The following is a 22,879-nucleotide window of genomic DNA, read 5'->3' on the forward strand; positions in this document are numbered from 1 at the left end:
GACCAGGGGGCTCCTGGGAAGTCTCAGAGCCGCTGCTGTTGCCAGGTGGGGACAGGGGACGGGGAGGACACCGATGCCCCTGGGACTCCTGTGGGAGAAGCACTGCCGGTTTCCCTGGGGCCAGACCCAGGAGCCTGTTTCCAGACCCCACTTGGTCAGAGTGGGGTCTGGAAACAGGAAGGATGGGGTGGGGTTTCACCTGGAGGAAACTGACACACCTGGGTTCTGGAAGGAAGCTAAGTGCTGAATGGTGGACCCTGGCAGCTGTTTTCGCAGCAAACGCTGACTCCTGTCCTTGGAACTAGTGCCACTAGAGGGTGCTGGGCTGCCCCAAGCCCCAGCTCGGCTGGCCCAGCAGGTCACCAAGGAAGCAGCCAACTCTCCAGGGCCTCATTCCCTCCAACTTTCCAACACAATTCAAACCTAAGAAATCACAGCTCATTATTCACTTAGAAACATAAAGTGTGGTTCTGGTTTGCTTTTTATTGTAATTCCACATTAGCGTGAATTTAGCTTGTAGTCTAATCCTACTTGAGGCATGCAAACTCCCACTCAGAAAATGGCAACAGTTTCCAAGGAAGGGGTTTCTCATACCAGCCCACCCAGACCAGAGGGCAGCAATTCTCTTACTGCAGGAAAAAATTCCATGTGATCATGTGGATAAAAAGAGACAGGGTCAGACTACAAGACCAGAAATCTGTTCTGGGTCAAGACCAAGGCTTCGCCAAGAGGTCTCCAGAGCAGGAGGGACCAGAAACCAAGGCAATCAACTAGCAAGGGGTGTTTCATGCTGCTCTGATTTCCCCCAATGCCCAGAGGTCACCGAAATAAAGAAATGGAACTCCAGCCCAGACGCACACCCCAAAGGACAGCTCTCTCTCCCACATAAAGGGATCTGTGCCCCCAATAGATCATGGGTGAGGGGGGAAAACTTCCCTGGCGGTCCAGTGGTTAGGACTCTACGCTTTCACCGCAGAGGGCGCAGGTTCAACCCCTAGTCGGGGAACTAAGATCCCCCAAGCTGTGCAGCTGGGCCAAAAAAGAAAAAAAAAAACAAAAAACAAAACAGGTGAGGGGTCGGAGCAGAGCGCTCACAGAAAAGGAAACAGGGATGTTCCACACGTGAAGTCGTGCACACCTGCGTTCAGATAAAGCTGCCCTGAGACCCCATCCTCCACCCATCACAGTGGGCAGAACCCAAAAGCTCACAAGACCCTGTGCTGGCAAAGCTCAGGTGCTGCTGATGGGAATGCGGACTGAGCCACAGAAGGAAGTGCCTCCAAATGACATGCACACCTGGCCTATTCAGCCCGGCAATTCTACTTTTAGGAATTTATCTCATGGATGCACAGGCACTCGCACAAAATAACACGCATATAGTTGAGCAGCACGTCTTTCAGCAGCAAAAGCTGCAGCCAATGATGCCCCAGGGAGGGGGCAGGCAGCTGTACAGCAAGAAGTCAGTCCCTATTTACCAACAGACAGAAGCCTGTCGGTAAGCTACACATTAAAGTGAGGAGGTAAAGGGCAAACCGTGCACTCAGCGCGCTCTGGCGGCGAAAGGGTTCGCCGTATGTGCTTTAGCACCTTGCGACAGGGCGTACAACACTCGGCTGCCTGATGCAATGCACCCTGCCACCAGGAAGGAAACTTGGCGAGGGTGCAACAGGAAAGAAACTCTGTGCTCTGACTTTCAGACTCAAAGGACAGGTGACCTTTTCAAAGGCTTAAGTTAAAAAAAAGGAAAATTACCAAAAGGTCATAGTGATTATCACTGGGTATGGGATTATAGATGATTTTTATTTCCTTTATATTTTTTTATATTTCCTAAATGTCTATAATAAACACATATCATTGGTGAAATCAGAAAAAATATTAACATTAAAAAAAAAGAAAGGGACTTCCCTCGTGGTCCAGTGGCTAAGACTCCACGCTCCCACTGCAGGGGGCCCAGGTTCAATCCCTGATCAGGGAACTAGATCCCGCACGCCACAACTAAAGATCCCGCACACCGCAACTAAAGATCCCGCACACTGCAACGAAGATCCCCGATGGTGCTGTGGCCCCAGCTCTCAGATCAGGTCCACCTCCAGCAGGGAATGTGGGTCCACTGGACGGAGCGAAGCCCCGAGAAAGCCGGGGCGGGGGAGGTGGGGGAGCAGAGGAGAATGTGGGGAAGTTGGGGGTGGTGGAGAGGAGGGAGGCCTGCACCTGCACACTATCTGTCCAGCAACATGCCTAGTGCTGCGAGGTCCCCTCAGCCCTGAGAGGCCCCTGGTGAGCCAACTGGCCAGGTGCACTTGGGCAGACGGCCCCCCACCCCCATTCCCCATCCCATCCCCACTGCAGACCCAGGGCCAGGGAGCAGTGGTCAGAGCCACACGGATGCTCTTTAAAAAGAAGAGAAGTGCCTTGCTGGTCCACATTTAAGAGAGTTGGTGCTGAGCCACTAATATGAGCAGTGTCTCCAACGCCTGCTGCCCTCACACACTCAGGGTCCCAAACCCCCACGACCCTGGCGTGGGGGGAGCAGAGCCAACCCCAGCCCCAGCCTCTGAGCCTCAGTCTCCTCGTGGGTGAGGTGGTGACAGTGACCACGCCTAACGAAGGTGGGCCTGGAACTTGGCACGGTGTTGCACTCAGTCAGCGTCACCGTGCATTTCAGGTCCCATGCTCAGCTTTCTTCAGGTTCATTTTCTGGCTAAAGACAAGTGTGGAGGTGACCGTACCAGTGGGGCTCCTCCCCAGCCTCCCTCCATCTCAGGCACAGCAGGGAACCGGCACCAGCCTGGGGAGGCCCATGGGAAGCAGGCCACCGTCTCACCTGTCGTAAGCGTCCTTGAGGTCCCTGGCCAGCTTGCACTTGGGCAGGATGTGATGGAACGGGGACTGAGGCCCATCATTTGCTGCAAGAATTGTAACACAGAGGACTCGACTCAGAGTCTGCACAGCGAGGAGCTTGCACAGGCCAGAAGACAAGCTTAACCTAAAAAGAATTTTAAGTGGCTGTAAACCAAACATCAGGAAATTCCCCACTGGTGTGCTCAACCGTCTTTACACGGGATGTCTGGATTTACCCTTCACCAGTGGCCCAACCTGACCCCGTAGCCACAGCCCTACAGGAAGAAACCCTTCTGCAGCTACCCTGCAGGCTCCCCGCAGGCCGCCAGAGCCACCCCGACCTCAGACCAAGCACTCCCTGCCTCACCCCACTCCTTCCTCCACACACTTACACTAGTGCAATTTATTTTCAGGATCCAAAGTCTCTTGTTAATCTTTTCTCATAAATGTCTAACAAAAAAATATATGTACTTAAATTGAACTTTTAAAAATTTCCTGTGAAAAAGTCACAGATTCTAAAGAGAATGTTTAAAAAACAAAACTTCTGGATTGTTATTAGCTAGTACATAACTGGGCAAAACAAATATATTACACGTTTTGACAACTAACTGTCAAACATCAAAAGCTAATTTTTACTGAAAAAATGCACCCGAGTGACACAGTTCATGTACATTTCTACTTATTGCTAAAATTAGCCCAGGTTCACTGGCAAATCTGTTCCTAGTTTTCTCTTCTGTTATAGAGGTGCTGACCCGAGAAGACGGAGGTGAACAGTGTGTGACAGGTGGGCATCTCTCTGCTCTAAAATGTTGACAGTACACCAAAGCCTCATGGGGATCTATTAGCAGACATTACTTTTAATAACTGGTCAACTGACAACTCAGTTGGGTCCCCCTTCAATTTAGGTGAAAGCAAAGAACTGGCCCCCCCTCAGCCAGCTCAATCTTCCTGCTGCCCCTCTGCATGCCCCCTGCTCCAGGGGAGTGTCCAGCGGGACCAGGGCGGGACAGGCGGTGCCTGACCTGCAGGAAGAGCCACCATGCAGGGGTCTGGGGGGAGGGGAACGTTTGGGGCTGGGAAGTCACTCCCGGAACATCAGTTCAGGAATCTGGGTCTAGCTGTGTCCCTTGGGGGTCTTCCTGTGCACCCAGGGCATGCTCAGCCCACCATACAGACCATTAGTTTGCAGATCGGCCCACCCAATGGGGTCCCTGCCCAGAGAGGCCGCCCGCAGCCCTCACCGTCGGCCATGGCAGACACCTCGTCCTGCAGCGCCAGGATCAGCTTGGCCTCCCGCGTGAGGTACTGGCAGCGGCGCTCCTCGTGCTGCAGCACGGTGGCAATGCGGCGGGAGAGGTTGTGCAGACAGTTTATCACCGATGGGTCAGCGTTGGCCTGCAGGAGAGAGGCCACAGCCAACTCGATCGTAGCACACGCACTCGGGGAGGACAAGCAGCAACACTCAGAGCCCCTCTCTGGGCGCCACCACTGTCCCCAGTCCCGGGTGCCCTCTAGGGCCTGTCCCAGCAACGTGGGCATGGAACGGCCACCTGGACGGCAGCACAGATGGCTGCGTGGGGGTCCCCGGTGTGGAGGGAGGGGGAACACAGGCATCTCTAACAAGCAGAGAGAGGTGCCCATGCCCAGGGCCCCAGGCCAGGGCCATCCAGGAAGGCAGAGGACGTTCAGGCATCCACTCTGGGCATGACAGGGGCAGCCCAGTGGCGCAATGGAAGGCACAGATCCCATCAGCCACCTGCTGTGCAACTCTGGGTCACAGGCTCCCATCTGAGAAAGAAGAACAGTGGCCCCTCTCTGAGCAATCAGTCAACACGTCAGGTGCTCAGAACAGAGCAGAACCCCTGGCAGTGTCTGCGGTCACCAATGTGCCGCTGAGTGCTAGTGGACAGGACCGACTGTGTGAGAATTTTGTCACACGGCCCATGTTACAATAAGGACACAGTGTGAGAAACAGAAGCACCAGGCCCACTGTTCAGTGAAGACCTGTCCTCAGGGTAAGCAGCTCTTCCTGAGACCCTGGCTAACAGAGAAGCCAGGAGGCGCCAGGCCACCCCCTTCCCTCCACACCCGTGCTCACTCTGGGACCTATCAGGGCCACAGCCAGGCCAGGCGGGCGCATCCACCCAGGCCAAGGGTGGGGCAGGCAGCTGTGGGGTCTGTGAAGATGGTCCACGGAGCAGATAACCAGCCCACCGTGACTCAGCGCTCCAGGAGGCCGCCAGAACAGCTGAGTCATCCCGCGGGTGGAGGTGGGAGGAGGGGGAGGAGTGGTGCCCACGATTAGAACCTCTGGTCGCCCCCGCTCCCGGTTATCTACAGGCAGGGCCCTGCAGTGAGTGTCCACAGGCAGGCTCCTGGGCCAGATCCTGACCTGACTCAGTAAACCCCTTCACCACCTGGAGCTGGAGACACTTTCTGAGCTCCTAGCAGACCCATGTTCGCAAACAGAGCACACCCCAGGCAGCACACCTGTGCGGGGACAGGGCTGAGGGCTGACTCCACGCCGGGCCCACCTACAGGCAGCAGCCCTGCCCCATGCCCAGGACAGCCCCTCAAGTGTCCCCGCAAGGTCATAGAACGGAGGGTCTGGGGTATAGGGTGTACACAACTGCCTCAGAACAAAATGTTCTGCTTGAGATTTTAGAGAAATCTGTGTAAAATTCCTCCCCGCAGCAAAGCAGAGAGAGGAGAATGACCTGGGCACATGGTTACTCCCTTGAAGTAGCCCGGTCACACCTGAGGGCCTGACCCTCCATCACGCTCCTACTGGCTGGGGCACAACGGTGTCACAAGTCAGGCGTCCGGGGCCGCACGCTCACACTCCGGGATGAGCGAGGATGGAGAGTGCCTGGGTGTCCCCACCGGCTGCACAGGCCAGGCTCGGCTCAGGGTGCCCACAGAGCCTGGGCTACGTGGGGCCACAGTGAGAAAGCGACCACCCAGGCCGTGCCAGCCCTGAATGGAGCTCTGAGAAACACCCACTCTCCCCGCAGGCGACATGAAGCAACAATGAAGTGTAGGGACTTGCCTGCGAGACTTTCTCACCCTGAAACTTGTACCCAAATCCAGTCAGGCCTTCAGAGCTAACATTCAGCTTGCGGAAAACACACGGACATGGAGCAAGCCTGACTGCGCGCTGAGATGGGTCCGACCGTGGACCCTTCACGGGACAAAGGAGGGGAGAGTCAGAGACCTGGAGACACAACCCCCAAGCTTGTGTGGGCTGGCTTCTGGTTTTCACCCCAGTTCAGACAGGTCAACAGGAAAAAACGCTGTGGTAACTAGGGCGCGTTTCCATGGACCAGGTAGTAGTTGATACCAACTTACGGTGAGTTCTGTCAGGTAATGGTATAAAATAGCTGTCCCCCCTCTTCCAGAGATGCCTTCTGAAGTATGTGGGGGTGAGCAGACATGAGGTCTGAGACTTGTCTTGAAATGCTTGAGCGATGGGGTTGGGGGCAGATGGAGCCAGGGTGCAAGGCAGCAGCTGTGGCATCTCAGACACAGGTGTGCAAGGACCATCAATCTATTGTCACTAGCTCAGGGTTTGTTTAAAACTTTTCAAAGTAAAAAGGGTGCACATTTTTTTTTTTAGCGTGCACATTTTTAAATGACTACAGAAAAGAAGAAAAAAACTGGTCCACCCTTTACGCTATTTTAAATTCCTCCCACTGTTCACCTCACGGCCTCTGTGCTCTGAAATCCTACACTGCCCTGTTCCCACTGCTTTAACCTGGCAGTGAGCCACCCACCCGCTCCAGGGTCTGGCCTCGCCCCCATTTCTCATCTTCAGTGGCCACAGGACGTTCCAGTGTATAAAACCACCACCCTGTCTAATCATTCCCCAACTACTGGACACCAGGATTATTTCTAGCCTACTTATTATAAAAATCTTCATACAACTTTAAAATCTGCCTGTTTTCTTGACTGCCATGTCCATGGGTGTCATACACTCCGCTATCACACCCTGCTCCCCAGAGATGAGGGCTTGCCAGCAACGTCCAGGGTGGGGCCGAGGCTGCTTCTCATGGCCCACCCCACAGGGCTATCAGTGCTGACAGGGGGACAGCACTGGTCATGGATTTGGTTTGCCTGTCTTTAACTTCAGTTCTCTTTGTGGATGTTTGTATTACGTAACGATATAAGTAATAAAGGGACACTGTGAAAATGCAAACACTATGGAAGTGCACGAAGCAGAAAGTAAGAGTCTCCTCTCGGAACCTTGAGCCCCAGGGACAGCCACCAGGAACAGTTGACTTTGTTTTAACTTGCAGCTCTTTATTTATCAACAAGGTGGGCCAGTTTTAAGAATTAAGCTCCCTTCAGAAAGGAGAAAGTTCCATTTAGGAGCTTTTCCCTAGCATTATTTTGATTCTGAACTCTTCAGTGAGACCTGTGGTCTCCACAACAGAAAAGCCTCAGTGGGAAAAACACTCTGAGACTAAGACGGCACCTGATAGGACAGGTTCCCTCCTGCTCAGGCTCCCCCCCACCACACCAAAGGGTACAGAGCACATTGCTCCTTGTCACCAAGATCTAGCCACTTTCTCACTGACACTTCTGTACAAAAGCCATCGTGCAGCTCACATGTGCCCAGCCAGAAAGAACTACTGAATTCTTTGGTGAAAACTGATAGTGGGATATTTCTGAGGAATGCCATTATTTAACAGTACAGAATATACACATTTCCTAAATTTCAAAGTCCCTTCGTAATACCAGCCAGTCCTTACCCAGGGGTGCTTTTTATATTTATTTAGATCCCTTGTGTTTTGACAGCTTGATTGAAAAGAAATTCCCTGTAACTAGTGAAAACACAACTTCAGACAGTGCTGGGAACTGCCGTAAGAAATAATTACACTTAATTATAAAACAACAGAAAATAACAAGTGTTGACAAGGATGTAGAGAAATTGGAACCCTCGTACATGGCTGGTGGGGATGTAAAATGGTGCAGCTGCTGTGGGAAACAGCCTGGCAGCTCCTCAAAAGGTTAAATATAGAGTCACCACGTGACCCAGCAACTCCACTCCTAGTTATCGACCCCAAGGGAAAGGAAAATCTGTCCACACAAAACTTGTACACAAATGTCCTTAAGAGCATTGTTCTTATAGCCAAAAGGTGGAAACAATCCAAAAGTCCACCAGTAGATAAACAGATAAAGTACAGTCTATCATACAATGGAATATGATTGGGCCATAAAAAGGAATAAAGTACTGATATACATTATAACATGGATGATTCAATTAAAAGATTATTTTAAAAAAATACTAAAAATAATTTTTAAAAACCCACAAGGACCTATATATCCCTACTGTATAGCAGTAGAGATATGTATGTATATATAGATATACATGTATATTCTTTTTCAGATTCTTTTCCATTATAGATTATTACAAGATACTGAAGATAGTTCGTATACCTAACTGAATCACTTTGCTGTACACCTGAAATATTGTAAATCAACCACACTTCAATTAAAAAAAAAATTATAAAAAAATGGATGAATCTCAAAATCATTATGTTAAGTGAAAGAAGTCAGACACCAAAGGTTGCATATTGTAGGATCCCTTTTATATGAAACATGCAGAACAGGTAAATCCACAGAAAGAGAAAACACATTGGTTGTTTCTGGGGGCTGGGGGAGGGGAGAGAATGAGGAATAACTGGCATCCTTTTGGGGCAACGAAAACTGGATAGTGGTGATGGTTACACAACATTGCTACCAGATGCCACCAAAATGTCTCTTTAAAATGGTTAAAATGGTAAATTTGATGTTATGTATATTTTACTTAAAAAAAAAAAAGAGGGAAACAATGAAGTTAGACTCTTCCAGTACCCCACGAGGGCCAGTGCCGTGCCCACAGCGGTCTGAGCTCTAAATCAACAACACGGTCACCGGAAATGAGCTCTGCCCTCCCACCCCCTCCCCACCGTCCTCCCCACCCCACCTCCCTGATCTGCTCTTCAGCCATTTATACACTCACCCTCAGTGCAAATACCACGTTAAAAAGAATCATGGTGGGAGCCTCCCTCTTCGGGGATGGATCTGTTTTGGAGACCTGTGAAAGAGGCACAGTTCTAGTGAATGAGAGCCACCACTTCCCAAGAAGAGCACTTAGAGCTATTACTTCAGGCAGGGAAAGTGTTCCAGAATACAGCAGAACCAGAGAAAAACAGAGACCTAGGTGTCTGATAAGTGACCAGCGCCCTTGCACAGGCAAGTGCTGGCTGCGTGGACAGACAGTCGCAGTGGAGAAAGGAGCAGGAAGGTGCTGAGACCCAAAGTGACGAGACTGTCCCAGTCACCTCGACTGAGCTGAGGTGCCCAGAGGAGAAAAGGTGGAGAGGTGCTCAAGTGGATGGAGTGCTCCCTGCCCAGACCCTCCTTTCCCCACGCCAACCCCCGTGCCCACTTGAGTCCTCCCAGGCAGGACAAGTACTCAGGACAATGCTCCCACCCAGGAGAGACAGGGCTGCCACCCAGCCAGCCCAGGGCCCAAACACCAAGCTGCCTACAAGTGTTGCCACCAGAGGGCAGAGGAGTCCCTGGGCCGTCTCAATCAGGCCTGTCAGAGAGGGCAGGGCACAACAGTAAGAGCTAAATTAATAACAATACTGGCTATGATATCACTTAATAAGTAAGAAGAAATGCTTGTACTACTTTATATAAAGTTCAAGAATCTGACAAACGCCGCTGATCTCATTTTCTTGGCCTCCCCCCAGAAATCGGCATCGTATCTACAAAGTAGAAGGCCACAGTCAGGAGAAAGGCTGGATGCAAACAGCAAAAGCTAAGGGCAGGGGCTGAGACACCAGGGCAAGGATGCCTGTGTCCTTCTCGGCCAGACCCTCAGGGCCCAGGAGGAGGTGCAGCTAGGCAAGCACCTGATGGGGTCTGCTGCACGGGGCTGCCTTCTACAGGCCTGCATCAGTCCAGGGAGGGTGTACCTGGCCCAGCGCGTGCTGCAGCAGCGTCGGGTGCCCAACAAAACGCACGTTATCGATCTTCAGTTCAAACTTCTGCCCACACATTTCAGACTTGGTTGCCAAAATTGTTGCCAGAATGACATCTGAAAACCTTAAAATTAAAAAAAGGTAGAGTGGGAAAGAGTTAACCAAGTGCCACAGCACCAAGCCTGCTGCCCCAGGGGTGGGGGGCAGCTGCGCGCAGGGTGGCTCTGCCCCCACCACTGACCTGGAAGCTTCTGACAGTCTCCCTTCTTTTTTTTGGACGTTGGAGATTTTTCCTTTATTTTTTATTTATTTATTTTTTGATGTAGACCATTTTTAAAGTCTTTATTGAATTTGTTACAATATTACTTCTGTTTTATGTTTTTGGTTTTTTGGCCCCAAGGCATGTGGGATCTTAGCTCCCCGACAAGGGATCGAACCCGCACCCCCTGCATTGGAAGGTGAAGTCTTAACCACTGGACCGCCAGGAAGTCCCTATTTTTAAATTTATTTTTGGCTGCATTGGGTCTTCGTTGCTGGGCGTAGGCTTTCTCTAGTTGCGGTGAGTGGGGGCCACTCCTCGTTACAGTGCGTGGGCTTCTCATTGCGGTGGCCTCTCCTGTTGCGGAGCACCGCCCTAGGTGCGCAGCCTTCAGTAGTTGCAGCACGCGGGCTCAGCAGTTGTGGCATGCGGGCCCTAGAGCGCAAGCTCAATAGTTGTGGCTCACGGGCTTAGTTGCTCCACGGCATAAGGGATCTTCCCGGACCAGGGACCGAACACATGTCCCCCGCATTGGCAGGCGAATTGTCAACAACTGCGCCACCAGGGAAGTCCCCCGACAGTCTCCCTTCTGAAGCAATCCCCAAGACTAGGGTCGCAAAGTCACCAGAACTACAAGGCGGAAGGTGCGTGCTGCCACCCTGGGCCCTGCCCGCCTGGGAGGGCAGGAGGAACAAGGCACCTGCCCGGAGAGGAGGAAGCTGCGGGAGCCTGCGCGGCTTGTCAGGCTGGGGGCCTCCCCCACCGGCCCAGGTGTGCTGGGCTGCTCCCCTCAGCCCCCGGGACCCCCACCCCTCAGCGCTGTGCGAAGGCCGAGAGGAAGCACGAATTGCAGCGTATGGATCACTCTCCTCACAGCTCGGCTGCCCGTCCCTTCCCTTACCCTCAACACTTAAACCTTCCAGTTTTTATTAGGGAAGAAAGGTTCCAGATGCACTAGATGTGCACACCCACTGACTGACATGGACGGAGGGATGGACAGGGCTGGACACCACGGAGGAGGAATGACTGGGTGCAGGTAAGAGCAGATTTGGATATGATCCCTGTAAAACTGCCCCTTTTCCAGGCTCTTCTGCACCTTTAGGTCTCCTTCCTGCCCGGGCCGGTGGGGGCGGGGGGGGGGGGGCGGATCAGATAAGGGAGAGTCACTGCAGGGAGGAGAGGACAGTGCAGACTCTTATCTCAGAGCCCAGGCTCGGGGCTTCCACTCTGGAAACCGTGTCTAACCTGGAGCCAGAAGGCAGACAAGTCCTGTGCTAATTTCTCCACCTGGGGAAAGCATCTCCATCACGCAGGTCAGGTCGGAGGACAGGTTGTGCTGGGAGGGGCTCCAGCCTCCCTGGGGCCGCATTCTGTCCTAAAGAGCCCATCAAGGACAAACACTCAGCGTTGAGTCCTGGGCCTTCCAGAGGAACTGTGGTGAACGGGCACCACACCAGATACTTCTCTCCAGGAGGCCCTTGCTCTGGGGGAAGGGAAGCACTTCACACCAGAACCCTCGCCTTCAGAGAAGGGAAGGGTGCTGCACACTGTTGCAACTCCAAAACAGCAAACACCTCCGGGATAAACGGATCTAGGAGAGGGGCCACTCGCTCCCGGCTCCTCGCACACTGCAGGGCTCACCAACCGAAGCAGGAGTGACTCGGAGCCACCTGCAGCAAGGGCCTGGCTATGCTCGACCAGCACCGAGCAAGACAAAGCACGGGACTTCCCAAGCCTCTCCCCGCCAGCGGGTGGGGAGCCTGGGGTGGGGTCACGCTGGTGTCCAGCCTTCCTCCAGGACTGACGTGGTCTTCTAGGCGTCCTAAGTCGCCCTGTGGCCCCCAAACAAACCAGATGCAGAGGGTCTGTCAGAATGGGCTGCCGTTCCACTTGCACAGTCTGGGCTGCGGTCAGACCTTCCGACACCAATACCATCAAAGACATTCTGGGACACGCGGCCCCCACAGCCGGAGCTCTTGGCCTCCCCTGTGGGTGTCTCGCCCTGGAATACTGCTCTCTGGAGTGATTAAACCAGAGATGGAATATTCCAGTGTCTTAGAACGGAATCGTTACATGCTTTCTTCAAAAGCCCCCAGTGGCTCACTCTGCCCTGGAAGCTGCGTCTGGGGGCCCGGTTAGGGTGACGGAGGGCCCAGGGTGGTGGAACCTAACAAACACTGCTGCCCTAGCGCCTGACCCAGTGCCAACACTACCCGCCCTATCTGAACAAACACCTCCCTCTACTCTGCCACCCACTGACTCAGGACACACCAATTAACAGATAGAAAAACAACCTCCCGCCACCCCAGAGACTTCACTTTTTCCGTGATATCCAAAAATCTCTACCGAAAACCTCTGCTCTGCCACGAAGAGCCTCAGATGGGCCTGAGCCCTGACCCTCAGCCACCATTCCAGGAACCTAAGTTAGCCGGGCTGTGGGATGGGGCCTGAGATTCAGAGGCAAGAAGTGGTGGCCAAGTTCACAACTATAAATGTCCAAATCCAAAGGCCAAACAGAAAGCGCTTTCCCCACTTGGGCCCAGAGAGGCTGTGGTCTGCGAAGGCAGCCAACCAGAAAGCCAGGTGCTGCTCAAGTTAAAAGCCACACTGCCCTACGTGGCCACTCAGGGAGGTCCCTCTGCTGTTTGGCCACTCTGCTTGTCTGAGCAAGTCTGGTTCACAGAGAAATCCACTCACCAGAGCTTAATATTACACACTGATGACAGAAAAAACACTTGAGTGGCTTTATACTTTATACAGCATCTGCTGACATAACATGCACAAAGACAGAGTTATGTCCCTCATGACATAACTGCCATAAATAGCAAATTGAAACAAAAACAAGTGTCAATGTTTGTGTGTTTGTCTGTTTTGGCCGTGCCACATGCCTTGCGGGATCTTAGTTCCCTGACCAGGGAATTGAGCCTGGGCCCTGGTAGTGAAAGCACCAAGTCCTAACCACTGGACTGCCAGGGAATTCCCTCAATATTTGTTTGTTGTTTCCAAAATTTAGAAAAATACTTTTCCCTTGTTTTGCTGGTGAAAGGCCTGGTAAATATACTGTAACACAATAAAATCGCTGCTACAAAAACTAACATTCCTGTAATAATTTAGAGATTAAGAAAGAAAACACATTGAGAAGATGAATCAGCCCAGCTGGAAGACAAGCCAAGACCTTCCATTCCTGCTAAGACACTTGGGAACAGGGCTTGTTCTCTGACCTGGCCAAAAAAAGAAGGGACAGCACGGAAGAGAGCTCGACTCTGCCCCCTCCCATTCTGGGGGCTCCCAGATGCTCTGTGCACCTCCAACACCCAGGGGGTACACCCTGTCGGGGATGGGAGGGCCCCACTGTATCCTTGCCTTCCAGTAAAGTGTCATATAAACCCCATGGGAACATTTTTGCCTCTAATGGGCACACACAACAGCATCCAAGCCCAAGCATCACATGGAACACTCAGCCCTTGGTAGAGACCCCCACTAAGCCCCTCTGATAAATGAAGGCAAGGAGCAATGATCAAGGGTCTCTCTGGGGGGCAGCAGGCGGGTGAGACAAGCAAACCTGCTCCTGCTTGCCAACCACCCTCCCAGGGCACGGTGTCTGCCTGGAGGAGGGGGCATTTGTGTGCATGCCTAGTCCCAGAAGTCCCTGGTGCCAGCCAACCCTGTCTTGGCACTCAGGTACAGAGAACCAGCTAACTAAGTCCAGGGGGAGAAAGGGCAGGGGCTGTGGAAAGCCTGGGCACTCATGGGGCACAGGGCAGTGAGCCTGTGTGCCCGTCAGTCCTTCTCCAACACTGAGGAAAATCAGGAGTCCAGCACAACCACAGAAGAAGGAGGCAGGAACTGAGACAGAAGGACGGTGGAGAACCCTTGGCCTTACCCTGCAGCCAACTGCCCATCACCTGGAGGACACGGCTCGCTGAGATGGGAACAGGACTATCGACACCAAACAAGAACACACTGACTCTAAAAATCATGAAGAGTTACGAGGTCGTGATCAACACAGTGCTAAGGTATGGCAGAAGTACCACCACTTACATTAACTACTGAGGTCAAGGTTAAGCCACTTTGCCACACAAGCAAGAACAGACACTCCCCACGTGGAAGACGTACTGCACAGTCTTTCCACCAACGCTGCAATCCTCACGTGTGAACCCAGGCCAGGCAAGAATGAGTCAGTTCCCAGAAGCAAGAGCAAGGCCAGAGGACCCCGGTCAGAGCCCAGCACCACACGCACTAGCTAGACGCCTGGGCACAAGTGTTCAATCTTCTGACCAAACCGTCTCAACAAGATCAAATGAGGTCCCACAGGTGGAAGCCTCACGAAAACCACAGAGCGCTGATGAGTATCTCAGCCCCAATTCCCGAGGTCCTGTGGCCACCTGCAGAGCTGACCTCCCTGACAGGAAGACCACACCTTTTCTAAGCTTGACCTTCAGGCTGTAGAAAAAAGAGACAATAACCATTTTCTTCTCTCCCTAGTGAATTCTAGAAAAGGGTTAAAAATTGTGACGGTCAATTCGTGTACCCTGAAACACATCATGATGATAATTCATCTTATAAAATTAGCCCGTGCTCTAAGGCAGTGCAGCCAACAGAGCTTTCTACACGATGGAAAGACACTAAACCTGCGCCTTCCAACACAGTGGCAGCTGGTCACATGTGGCCACTGAGCACCTGAAATGTGGTCAGTGCAACTGAGGAGCTCAATTTCTTTCTTTCTTTCTTTTCTGGCCTCACTGCACGGCTTGCGGGATCTTAGTTCCCCAACCAGGGATCGAACCCACGCCCTCGGCAGTGAGAGCGCAGAGTCCTAACCACTGGACTGCCAGGGAGGTCCCAGTTTCTAACTTTATTTAATTTCAGTCCACCTCATTTTAAACGGCCACCCGGGCCAGGGAGGACAGCCCTGGGCAGCACAGCTCTGCATCCTCCCTCCCCTGAGGCCGGCCATCACCACACGCAGAGGCGACCCATCAGCCCTATTAATATGCCTCTGACCTGGCAAACTGACAAGCAGGAACGTTCCACCGGTTACAGAAGAAAAAGCACCTCTGAAAATGACAACTAAGGAAAATGGAGAATGGATGTGAGGCACCGTCACTGCGTGGCTCCGGGAAGATGTCTGGGCTGGGACAGGGCCCCCCCCCGGTGCCAGGGCAAGAGCAGGAGCTTGGCAGGTCTGTAGGACAAAATGCAGCCGGGCCCCTGGGGGTACTGACCTGCACCTCTGCAGGTGTGGGGTGGGGAGTGGGATCACCAGGTGCTACAATGTGTTGAGATGACCAAATAGAGGCATTCTTCAGTTTAATGAACGTCTAAAGAGACCAGCTTGTTCTCCTTAGGGAACAAGGATGTCTGGGGTCCCAAAAGACCCACAGTGTCTTATTCCCTTCCCCTGGTTTCCTCTCTTCATTATGCTAAATACAGAATGAATTCCCCAGAAAACATCCTCATGGTCATTTTATTACAAGCCTCTGAAAAGTAACTGCAGCAATTAGGTGTTGCTGGTCCTCCTTACAGACTGTTCCAAGAACTCTTTCTGAGCCTTCAGGAGCCCGAGCCTCACGTCACGGAGCAGGCAGGTGGCCAGCCCTGCTCTGAACTCTCCATGACACAGGTCGGGGACAAAATGCACTCAGGGGGTGTGCAGGGGCAAAAGCTTTCTATGTGCCTCACAAACAAGAGTTTGTTCCCTGTTGCCATCTTTAAAGGACATGACATCCACAGGCCTCTAAGTCAAGCAGGATGACCCACGGGATATCCAGCAGCAGCCCCCACCACTGGTCCCTCTTCCAGAACCCACTCCCCTCAGAGATAGTCACTGGTCATGCCAGAGGCCCCTGACATCCTTACACAAAGGGATACAAACCACTCTTGGAAGTACACAGCACTATGGCAGGCATGGTGCCGTGTCAGAGAACTGAGGGAAACCGTACTAACACACTGCATGGCGAGGGCCCAGCGTGGGGACCTCAGCGACTTTCCCACAGACATTACCTCACGCAGGACTGGCAATTTACAATCTTTTCTTCTTCATCTGGGCCTGAGTTACCATTCATTAAGCTTTAAAATGAACATAAGAAGGCAGAAGTGGTCATTTCTCAAGGTTGCCACCCAGAAAGCACTTCCCAGAGAGAAGAGGGGTAGCATGCACAGGAAAGAACAGGACCTGCCTTTCATCCGGGCCCTAAAAAGCAAGGGTCACAACAGCCCTGGCTCTCAGGCCACCTCACCACCTGGACAGGCTGTGCTGCACCTAAGCACCTACATTTGACCTCTGGACACGTGCTTGACGACTAGGGTCTGAGGACAGCACCAGGATCTGCCGTCCTGCACGTTCCTCTCATGGGAGATAAACGTCCTGCAGCGACACGGCCTCATCTGTTCTCCAACCTGCCCTACCAACCACACAGCCCACAGCAGGACCATGAAACTGAATTATGCAGAAAGCCAGAGACTGGCAACACAATCCCCACCTGTGTCTGCCTGAAACACCCACCAAGTGGAAAAGAGAACACGGGGTTTCTCAGGGGAGAAAACATCTGGGTCAACGGGAGGACCAGTCCTGCCACGGAGTGACTGCAGAGCCCATACCTGGAGTCGCCGTCCTGGTCCTCGGCATGCTCTCTGGTGCTGTTGACAGCGTATCTGCTACGAGGCTTACCTGAGTGAAGGTAAAAAGGGGAGAATAGCTAAGAAAACAGGATCCATCCACATACAGTAAGGTTGTTGAACCATTAAAAGTGATGGATTCTGCTCTTGGATTGGAAAAATTAATATTGTTAAAATGGCCATACTACTCAAAGCAATCTACAGATTTAATGCAATCTCTATCAAATTACCCATGATATTTTTCACAGAACTAGAACATATAATCCTAAAATTTATATGGAACCATAAAAGACCCAGAATTGCCAAAGCAATCTTGAGAAAAAAGAACGGAGCTGGAGGCATAACACTCCCAGACTTCAGACAATACTACAAAGCTACAGTAATCAAAACAGTGTGGTACTGGGACTTCCCTGGCGGTCCAGTGGTTAAGACTCTGTGCTTCCACTGCAGGGGGCGTGGGTGCAATCCCTGGTTGGGGAACTCAGATCCCGCATGTCACGTGGTGCGGCCACAAAAAAAAAGTTTTAAATTATAGTTTCCAATAAGTTGTGATAACGTGGGAAATGCTCTTGCTACTATGTTAAGTTAAAAAAAAAAAAAGGGATTTTATATATATATGCGTGCATGCACACACACACGCTCTCAGTGTATGCTGGCAACTAGGTTGGAAAAAGCAAAGGCAAAAGAAAGAATTTTTAAATGTCCATACAGCAATATCCTTCATATACAAAAACAACAATATCCTACCCAAATAATAAAGTTTAAAGACTTAAGGACATTTATCACAGGCAAGTTTTTCATGTACAAGAGGCCCAAGAAAAAAACATATATGCTAACAAGGGTGACGAGAATGAAAAGAGGACAGACTATGTTCCTGAATGAGAAGATTCAACATAAAGATCCCATTCTCCCCATTTAATCACCATGTTTAATGTGATCCCCAAAACAACAGCAATGGCTTGGGAGTGGGGCCTAACACAGTCACTACTAATGTTTACCAGGAAAGCAAGCAGAAACGCCAGGATGATGCTGAAGAAGAAAAGTGATGATAAATGACTAATCCTACCTGATGGTATAACACAATATAAAGTTACAATAATTCATCTGTGTGGAACCCACACATAGATAGATAGATTACTGGGAGAGGTAAGAAAAGTCAGAAAACAAACTCAAATAAACATGGGACTTTAGTATGCCATGAAGGCAGCAAAACTAATCAGGAGGGCAACGTGAATCAGTCCATAAAGTGATGCTGGGACTAGGCAGACACGTGGAAGAGAAAATTATACTGACTCTGAGCCAACCCCTCTCCAGCCATGTGTGGGCCGCATGTTCCCACATCCTTCCTCATCCATCACAGCGCCCGCTCCACAGGGCTCCAGGAGGCAAATGGGGGCACACACACAACTCTCAGCAAGTGCCCAGAAAATACCAGCTCCAGGGAGGAGCCTTCACCTTACACCAAAAGAAACACATTTTAAAAACAAGAAGATAAACATTCCATGGGAAAACAAGAGAAACTCCTTTTGTTAATAATCTTGGAGAGCAGAAGGCCTTTCTATGTGTAACAAAACTCAGAAACCACGAAAGAACAGACTGAAAACTTGACTCCATAAAAATCAAAACTCAGAGGCTAACTGGCTAAATATGTACAGCTTTGTCAAAAAGGTGTATCTTTATCCTAAATATATAAGAAACTCCTTCAAATCTGTAAAGAAAAAAAATCAAGCAATCCAAGAGGAAATTAGGCAAAGGTTATGAATAGGTGGTTCACTAAAAAGGAAATCCAAATGGCTTTGAAAACAAGAAAACATGATCACTCTCAGCTGGAAGGCAAATGCCCATAAAAACTACTTTCAGATACACTTTTTCACCTATCTCATTAACAAACATAGAAAAATCCGATCTATTAAAAATACAGGGCTTCCCTGGTGGCGCAGTGGTTGAGAATCTGCCTGCCAATGCAGGGGACATAGGTTCGAGCCGTGGTCTGGGAAGATCCCACATGCCACGGAGCAACTGGGCCCGTGAGCCACAATTACTGAGCCTGCGCATCTGGAGCCTGTGCTCCGCAACAAGAGAGGCCGCGATAGTTAGAGGCCTGCGCACCGCGATGAAGAGTGGTCCCCGCTTGCCACAACTAGAGAAAGCCCTCTCACAGAAACAAAGACCCAACACAGCCATAAATAAATTAAAAAAATTAAAATTAAAAAAAATTAAAAAAAAAAATACATAGCGGAGGGGCTTCCCTGGTGGCACAGTGGGTGGGAATCCGCCTGCCAGTGCAGGGGACACGGGTTCGAGCCCTGGCCCAGGAGGATCCCACATGCCGCGGAGCAACTAAGCCCGTGCGCCACAATTACTGAGCCTGAGCTCTGGAGCCCACGAGCCACAACTACTGAAGCCTGCATGCCTAGAGCCCGTGCTCCGCAACAAGAGAAGCCACCGCAATGAGAGGCCCATGCACCGCAGCGAAGAGTAGCCCCTGCTCGCCACAGCTAGAGAAAAGCCCGCGTGCAGCAACAAAAGACCCAACGCAGCCAAAAATAAAATAAATTAAAAAGAAATACATAGCGGATTATCCCTTGGATACAAACACCCCATTTCTGTGAATCGATCATATATTCTGCAGAATGAAAATATATATCCATAAAGGACATTCACACTGTATTAGCAAAAGATTGGAAACAACTTAAATGCCCATCAACAGAAGACTGGATGACTAAATCACAGCAAGTTCCTCCCATGATTCTGATAATTCTGAATCTATAATCCAAGATGTAAAGTGAAAATGAAAACAGGGCAGAACAGTGTGAATCGTGTGCTCACTTGTGTTTAGAAAATAAAACAATGCATGTATATACTTGTATTTACACAGAAGGTTTCGGAAAGATGCACAAGAAAATGGTAACAGCACGTGACCCTACAAGGGGATGTGGGTGGCTGGGATCGATGAAAGAACTTTCATTTCATAATCTAAATCCGTTTGTACCTTTAAAACTTTGTACCATAGTAACAAACTTAAAAGCAATTTTTAGGGCTTCCCTGGTGGTGCAGTGGTTAAGAATCTGCCTGCCACTGCAAGGGACACGGGTTTGAGCCCTGGTCCAGGAAGATCCCACATGCCACGGAGCAACTAAGCCCTCACGCTGCAACTACTGAGCCTGCGCTCTAGAGCCCACGAGCAACAACTACTGGGCCCGTGTGCCACAACTACTTAAGTCCACGTGCCTAGAGACCGTGCTCCACAACAAGAGAAGCCACCACAATGAGAAGCCCGCGCGCCGCAACGAAGAGCAGCCCCCGCTCGCCATGACTAGAGAAAGCCGGCGTGCAGCAACGAAGACCCAACACAGCCAAAAGTAAAATAAATGAAATAAATAAATTTATTTTTTTTCAAAAGTAATTTTTAAAATCACATAAATTACAAATTGAACATTCATGATAGTGAAAAACTGCAAGTAAGCTACACTTCCATCCATAGGGAAAGGGCATGTTCTTACCAGGCAGCTGTGTACAACCAAAACGGAGGTTATCTGTTTACTAGGTTGGAAAATGCTCCAAGGCAGATGGTCCAATGGAAAAAAGAGCGACTGAGAACAATACATCTATGTGAGAGGGAGAAAAACCCAAAGCAATAAACTATTTTTCTATGGAGGTATATTTGGTGTCTATGTACAGGAGGAACAATTATGAACATGGTAAGTGGTTATCCCTGCAAGCGGGGGAGGAGCAGCAGAACTGGGGGGAAGCGGTCAAAGAAAACTTCCGATGTACCTGTATTTCCTACTTTATCCAAGCTGAATACATTCATACGGTGCTTTAGCTCTTTTAAAAGGCCAGAGACACCGACGAAACGTTAGCAGGAGTGGCTTTGGCATGCTAAAACTATGAGTGATTTTTTTTTTTCCCTCCTTCTTTTTACTTTTCTATCCTTCCCCAACACTCTTGTGATGAGAAGGCACCGCCTGTACGATAAGGAGAAGGAAAAAGGAAACGACATCTCCGCTAACGGCGAGGGAGGCGGCGCCAGGCCCTCCGCCCGGCGCCCACTTACTTGTCTGGGACGCCGGGTGCTCCTGGCTCCTCTGGAAGGGGTACCTGAACAGCAGCTTATTGCCCCGGCTCCCCGAGCTCACCAGAATCACGCTGATGGGGCTGGTGTTGTCCCCCATCCCGCCGGGGGCCTGGGGAGGGGCCGGGCCGGGGCCAAGGCCGGGACGGGGAGGTGGGGACCCCGAGGAGGACGGGCCGGGGACGCGGGACAGAGGGCTCTGAGGACTGGTTGGGGGCGGGGGACGAGGGGAGCCAGGCCGACGCCGCCCGCGCGACAGTGACGCAACCCAGGCGCCCCCTAACGCGGCCGGCGACGCTCACGAGACTCGCGCGACAGCACGGGGCAAACGCGCAGAAAATGCCTGCGCGCAGACCGAAGGAGTTTGCGCAGGCGTAGGCTGCCGTGTGCGCAGGCGCGAGGCAGTCTCTGGGCGCTGTGCTCGCGCGCATGCGGGGGGCGGCATTTTTCTGGAGTTGGGAGAAGAACCAGCGGGAACGCTAGCGGGAGGGTGCGGCCGGCTTAGCCGTCCGGTTCAAGGAATCTTTCTCTAAATGTTGCTTTCTTCGTTATAAAAGGAACACTTGCTTTGGGCAGAAAGTTCTTTTTTAGAAACATAAAGTACTAAAAATAAAAAAGTAAAAAAAAAAAATTACTTCAGTGGATCACGGACCTAAATGTAAGAGCTGACCCTGTAAAACTCTTAGGAGAAAACACGGGGGTAAGTCCTCGTGACCTGGGGCTAGGCAGAGGTTTCTTAAATACGACACCAAGTGCACGAGCGACCAAAGAAGAAGTTAATTGGCCTGAATAGAGTTGCGAAATTTTGTGCTTCAAAGGACAAGACCAACAAAGTTAAAAGAGCGCTCACGAACCGTGAGAAAATGTTTGCAAGTCATATATCTGATGAGGGAATTGTATCCAGAATATATATATATTAAACTTTTACAACTCTACAAGAAAAAGACAAGTAGCCAACTGAGAAGTGGGCAAAAAACGTGAATAGATATTTCCCCAAGGAATATAGACAAGTAGCCTGGAAGTACGTGAAAAGATGCTCAAATGTCATTCCTCGTTAGAGAAACGCAAATCAGAACCAGAAAGAGAACACATCACACCCACTAGGATGGCTATAATCCAAAAGAAAAATGACAAGTGTTGGTGAAATTGGTATCTTGAGACACTGCTGGTGGGAATGTAAAATGGTGCAGGTACTGTGGAAGACAGGCTAGCAGTTCCTCAAAAGTTTAAACATAGAGTTCCAATATGACCCAGCAATTCCATTCCTTAGTATATACCCAATAAAATTAAAACATACATCCACTCAAAAACTTGTACTGTGTTCATAGCACCACTATTCATAATAGCCAAAAAGTGCAAATAACCCAACTGTCCTCCAACTGATGAATGGGTGAATCCAATAAGGTATAATCCATGCAATGGAATAGTATTCAGTCATAGAAAGGAACAAAATACCGATACATGAGTGAACCTTGAAAAAACAGATACTGTATGATTCCATTTATATAAATGTCCAGAATAGGCAAATCCTTAGAGACAGAAAGTAGATTAGGTTGTCTGGGGCCGGGGTAGTTGGGGGGTGTGGCTGCTAATGGGGATGGGGTTTCTTTTGGGTGATGAAAATGTTCTAAAATTGTGGTGATGGTCACATAACTCTGAATATACTAAAACCCGCTGAATTTCACACTTTAAATGGGTGGAATGTATGATATGTGAATTCTATCTCAGAATACAGCTGTTTTTAAAAAGTAAAAAAAAAATCACCCCACCCACCCCATCCCAGTCTTCCCCCAGAGATTACTGTAGTGAAGAGTCTACTGCAACTGTTTCCGAATCTTTTCAAGCACATCAGATGCATGAGAAAGTAAACAATGGGCTAAGGAATGAGATTTTCATTGCCAAAGTAACCTCTTGTACTGAGATGACACAAACGTGTATTTTGCAGGGCAGATTCATGGGTTGAATCTGCCAGGATAACGGGTACATGCATTTGAAGTGTCTCAGACGTTGCCCACCAACATATTGCCCTGCCCAGGGCTACATAGCATGGACTTTATTTTTTCCCAAAATTTCAAAAAAAAAGGAAATAGTGTCTTAAGTTGCATTTTTTTA

General features: G+C 50.4%; 1 protein-coding gene across 9 annotated transcripts in view; it reads right to left on the reverse strand.

The window, feature by feature from the left end:
- NPRL3 (NPR3 like, GATOR1 complex subunit) overlaps positions 1-21,139 on the reverse strand; it is a 34,652-nt gene extending 13,513 nt beyond the window's left edge. For 3 of the 9 annotated variants that reach the window (XM_082361568.1, XM_082361573.1, XM_082361569.1), the window contains exons 1-6: positions 20,750-21,139; positions 16,675-16,744; positions 9,810-9,939; positions 8,846-8,920; positions 4,083-4,236; positions 2,825-2,906 (exon numbers count right to left, since the gene is read on the reverse strand). In XM_082361568.1, coding sequence (XP_082217694.1) covers positions 2,825-2,906; positions 4,083-4,236; positions 8,846-8,920; positions 9,810-9,939; positions 16,675-16,744; positions 20,750-20,867 — 629 coding nt within the window. In that variant the 5' untranslated portion in view covers positions 20,868-21,139. Of the gene's footprint in view, positions 1-2,824; positions 2,907-4,082; positions 4,237-8,845; positions 8,921-9,809; positions 9,940-11,319; positions 11,446-16,674; positions 16,745-17,985; positions 18,327-20,195; positions 20,217-20,749 lie in introns of those variants that run through there. The other 6 variants (XM_082361565.1, XM_082361570.1, XM_082361566.1 and 3 more) reach the window with 6 other exon arrangements.
- Between the last annotated feature and the right edge of the window lie 1,740 nt (positions 21,140-22,879).

This window comes from Balaenoptera borealis (genome assembly GCF_965194805.1).
Source record: "Balaenoptera borealis genome assembly, chromosome: 16".
In the NCBI taxonomy this organism is placed as follows: Eukaryota; Metazoa; Chordata; class Mammalia; order Artiodactyla; family Balaenopteridae; genus Balaenoptera; species Balaenoptera borealis.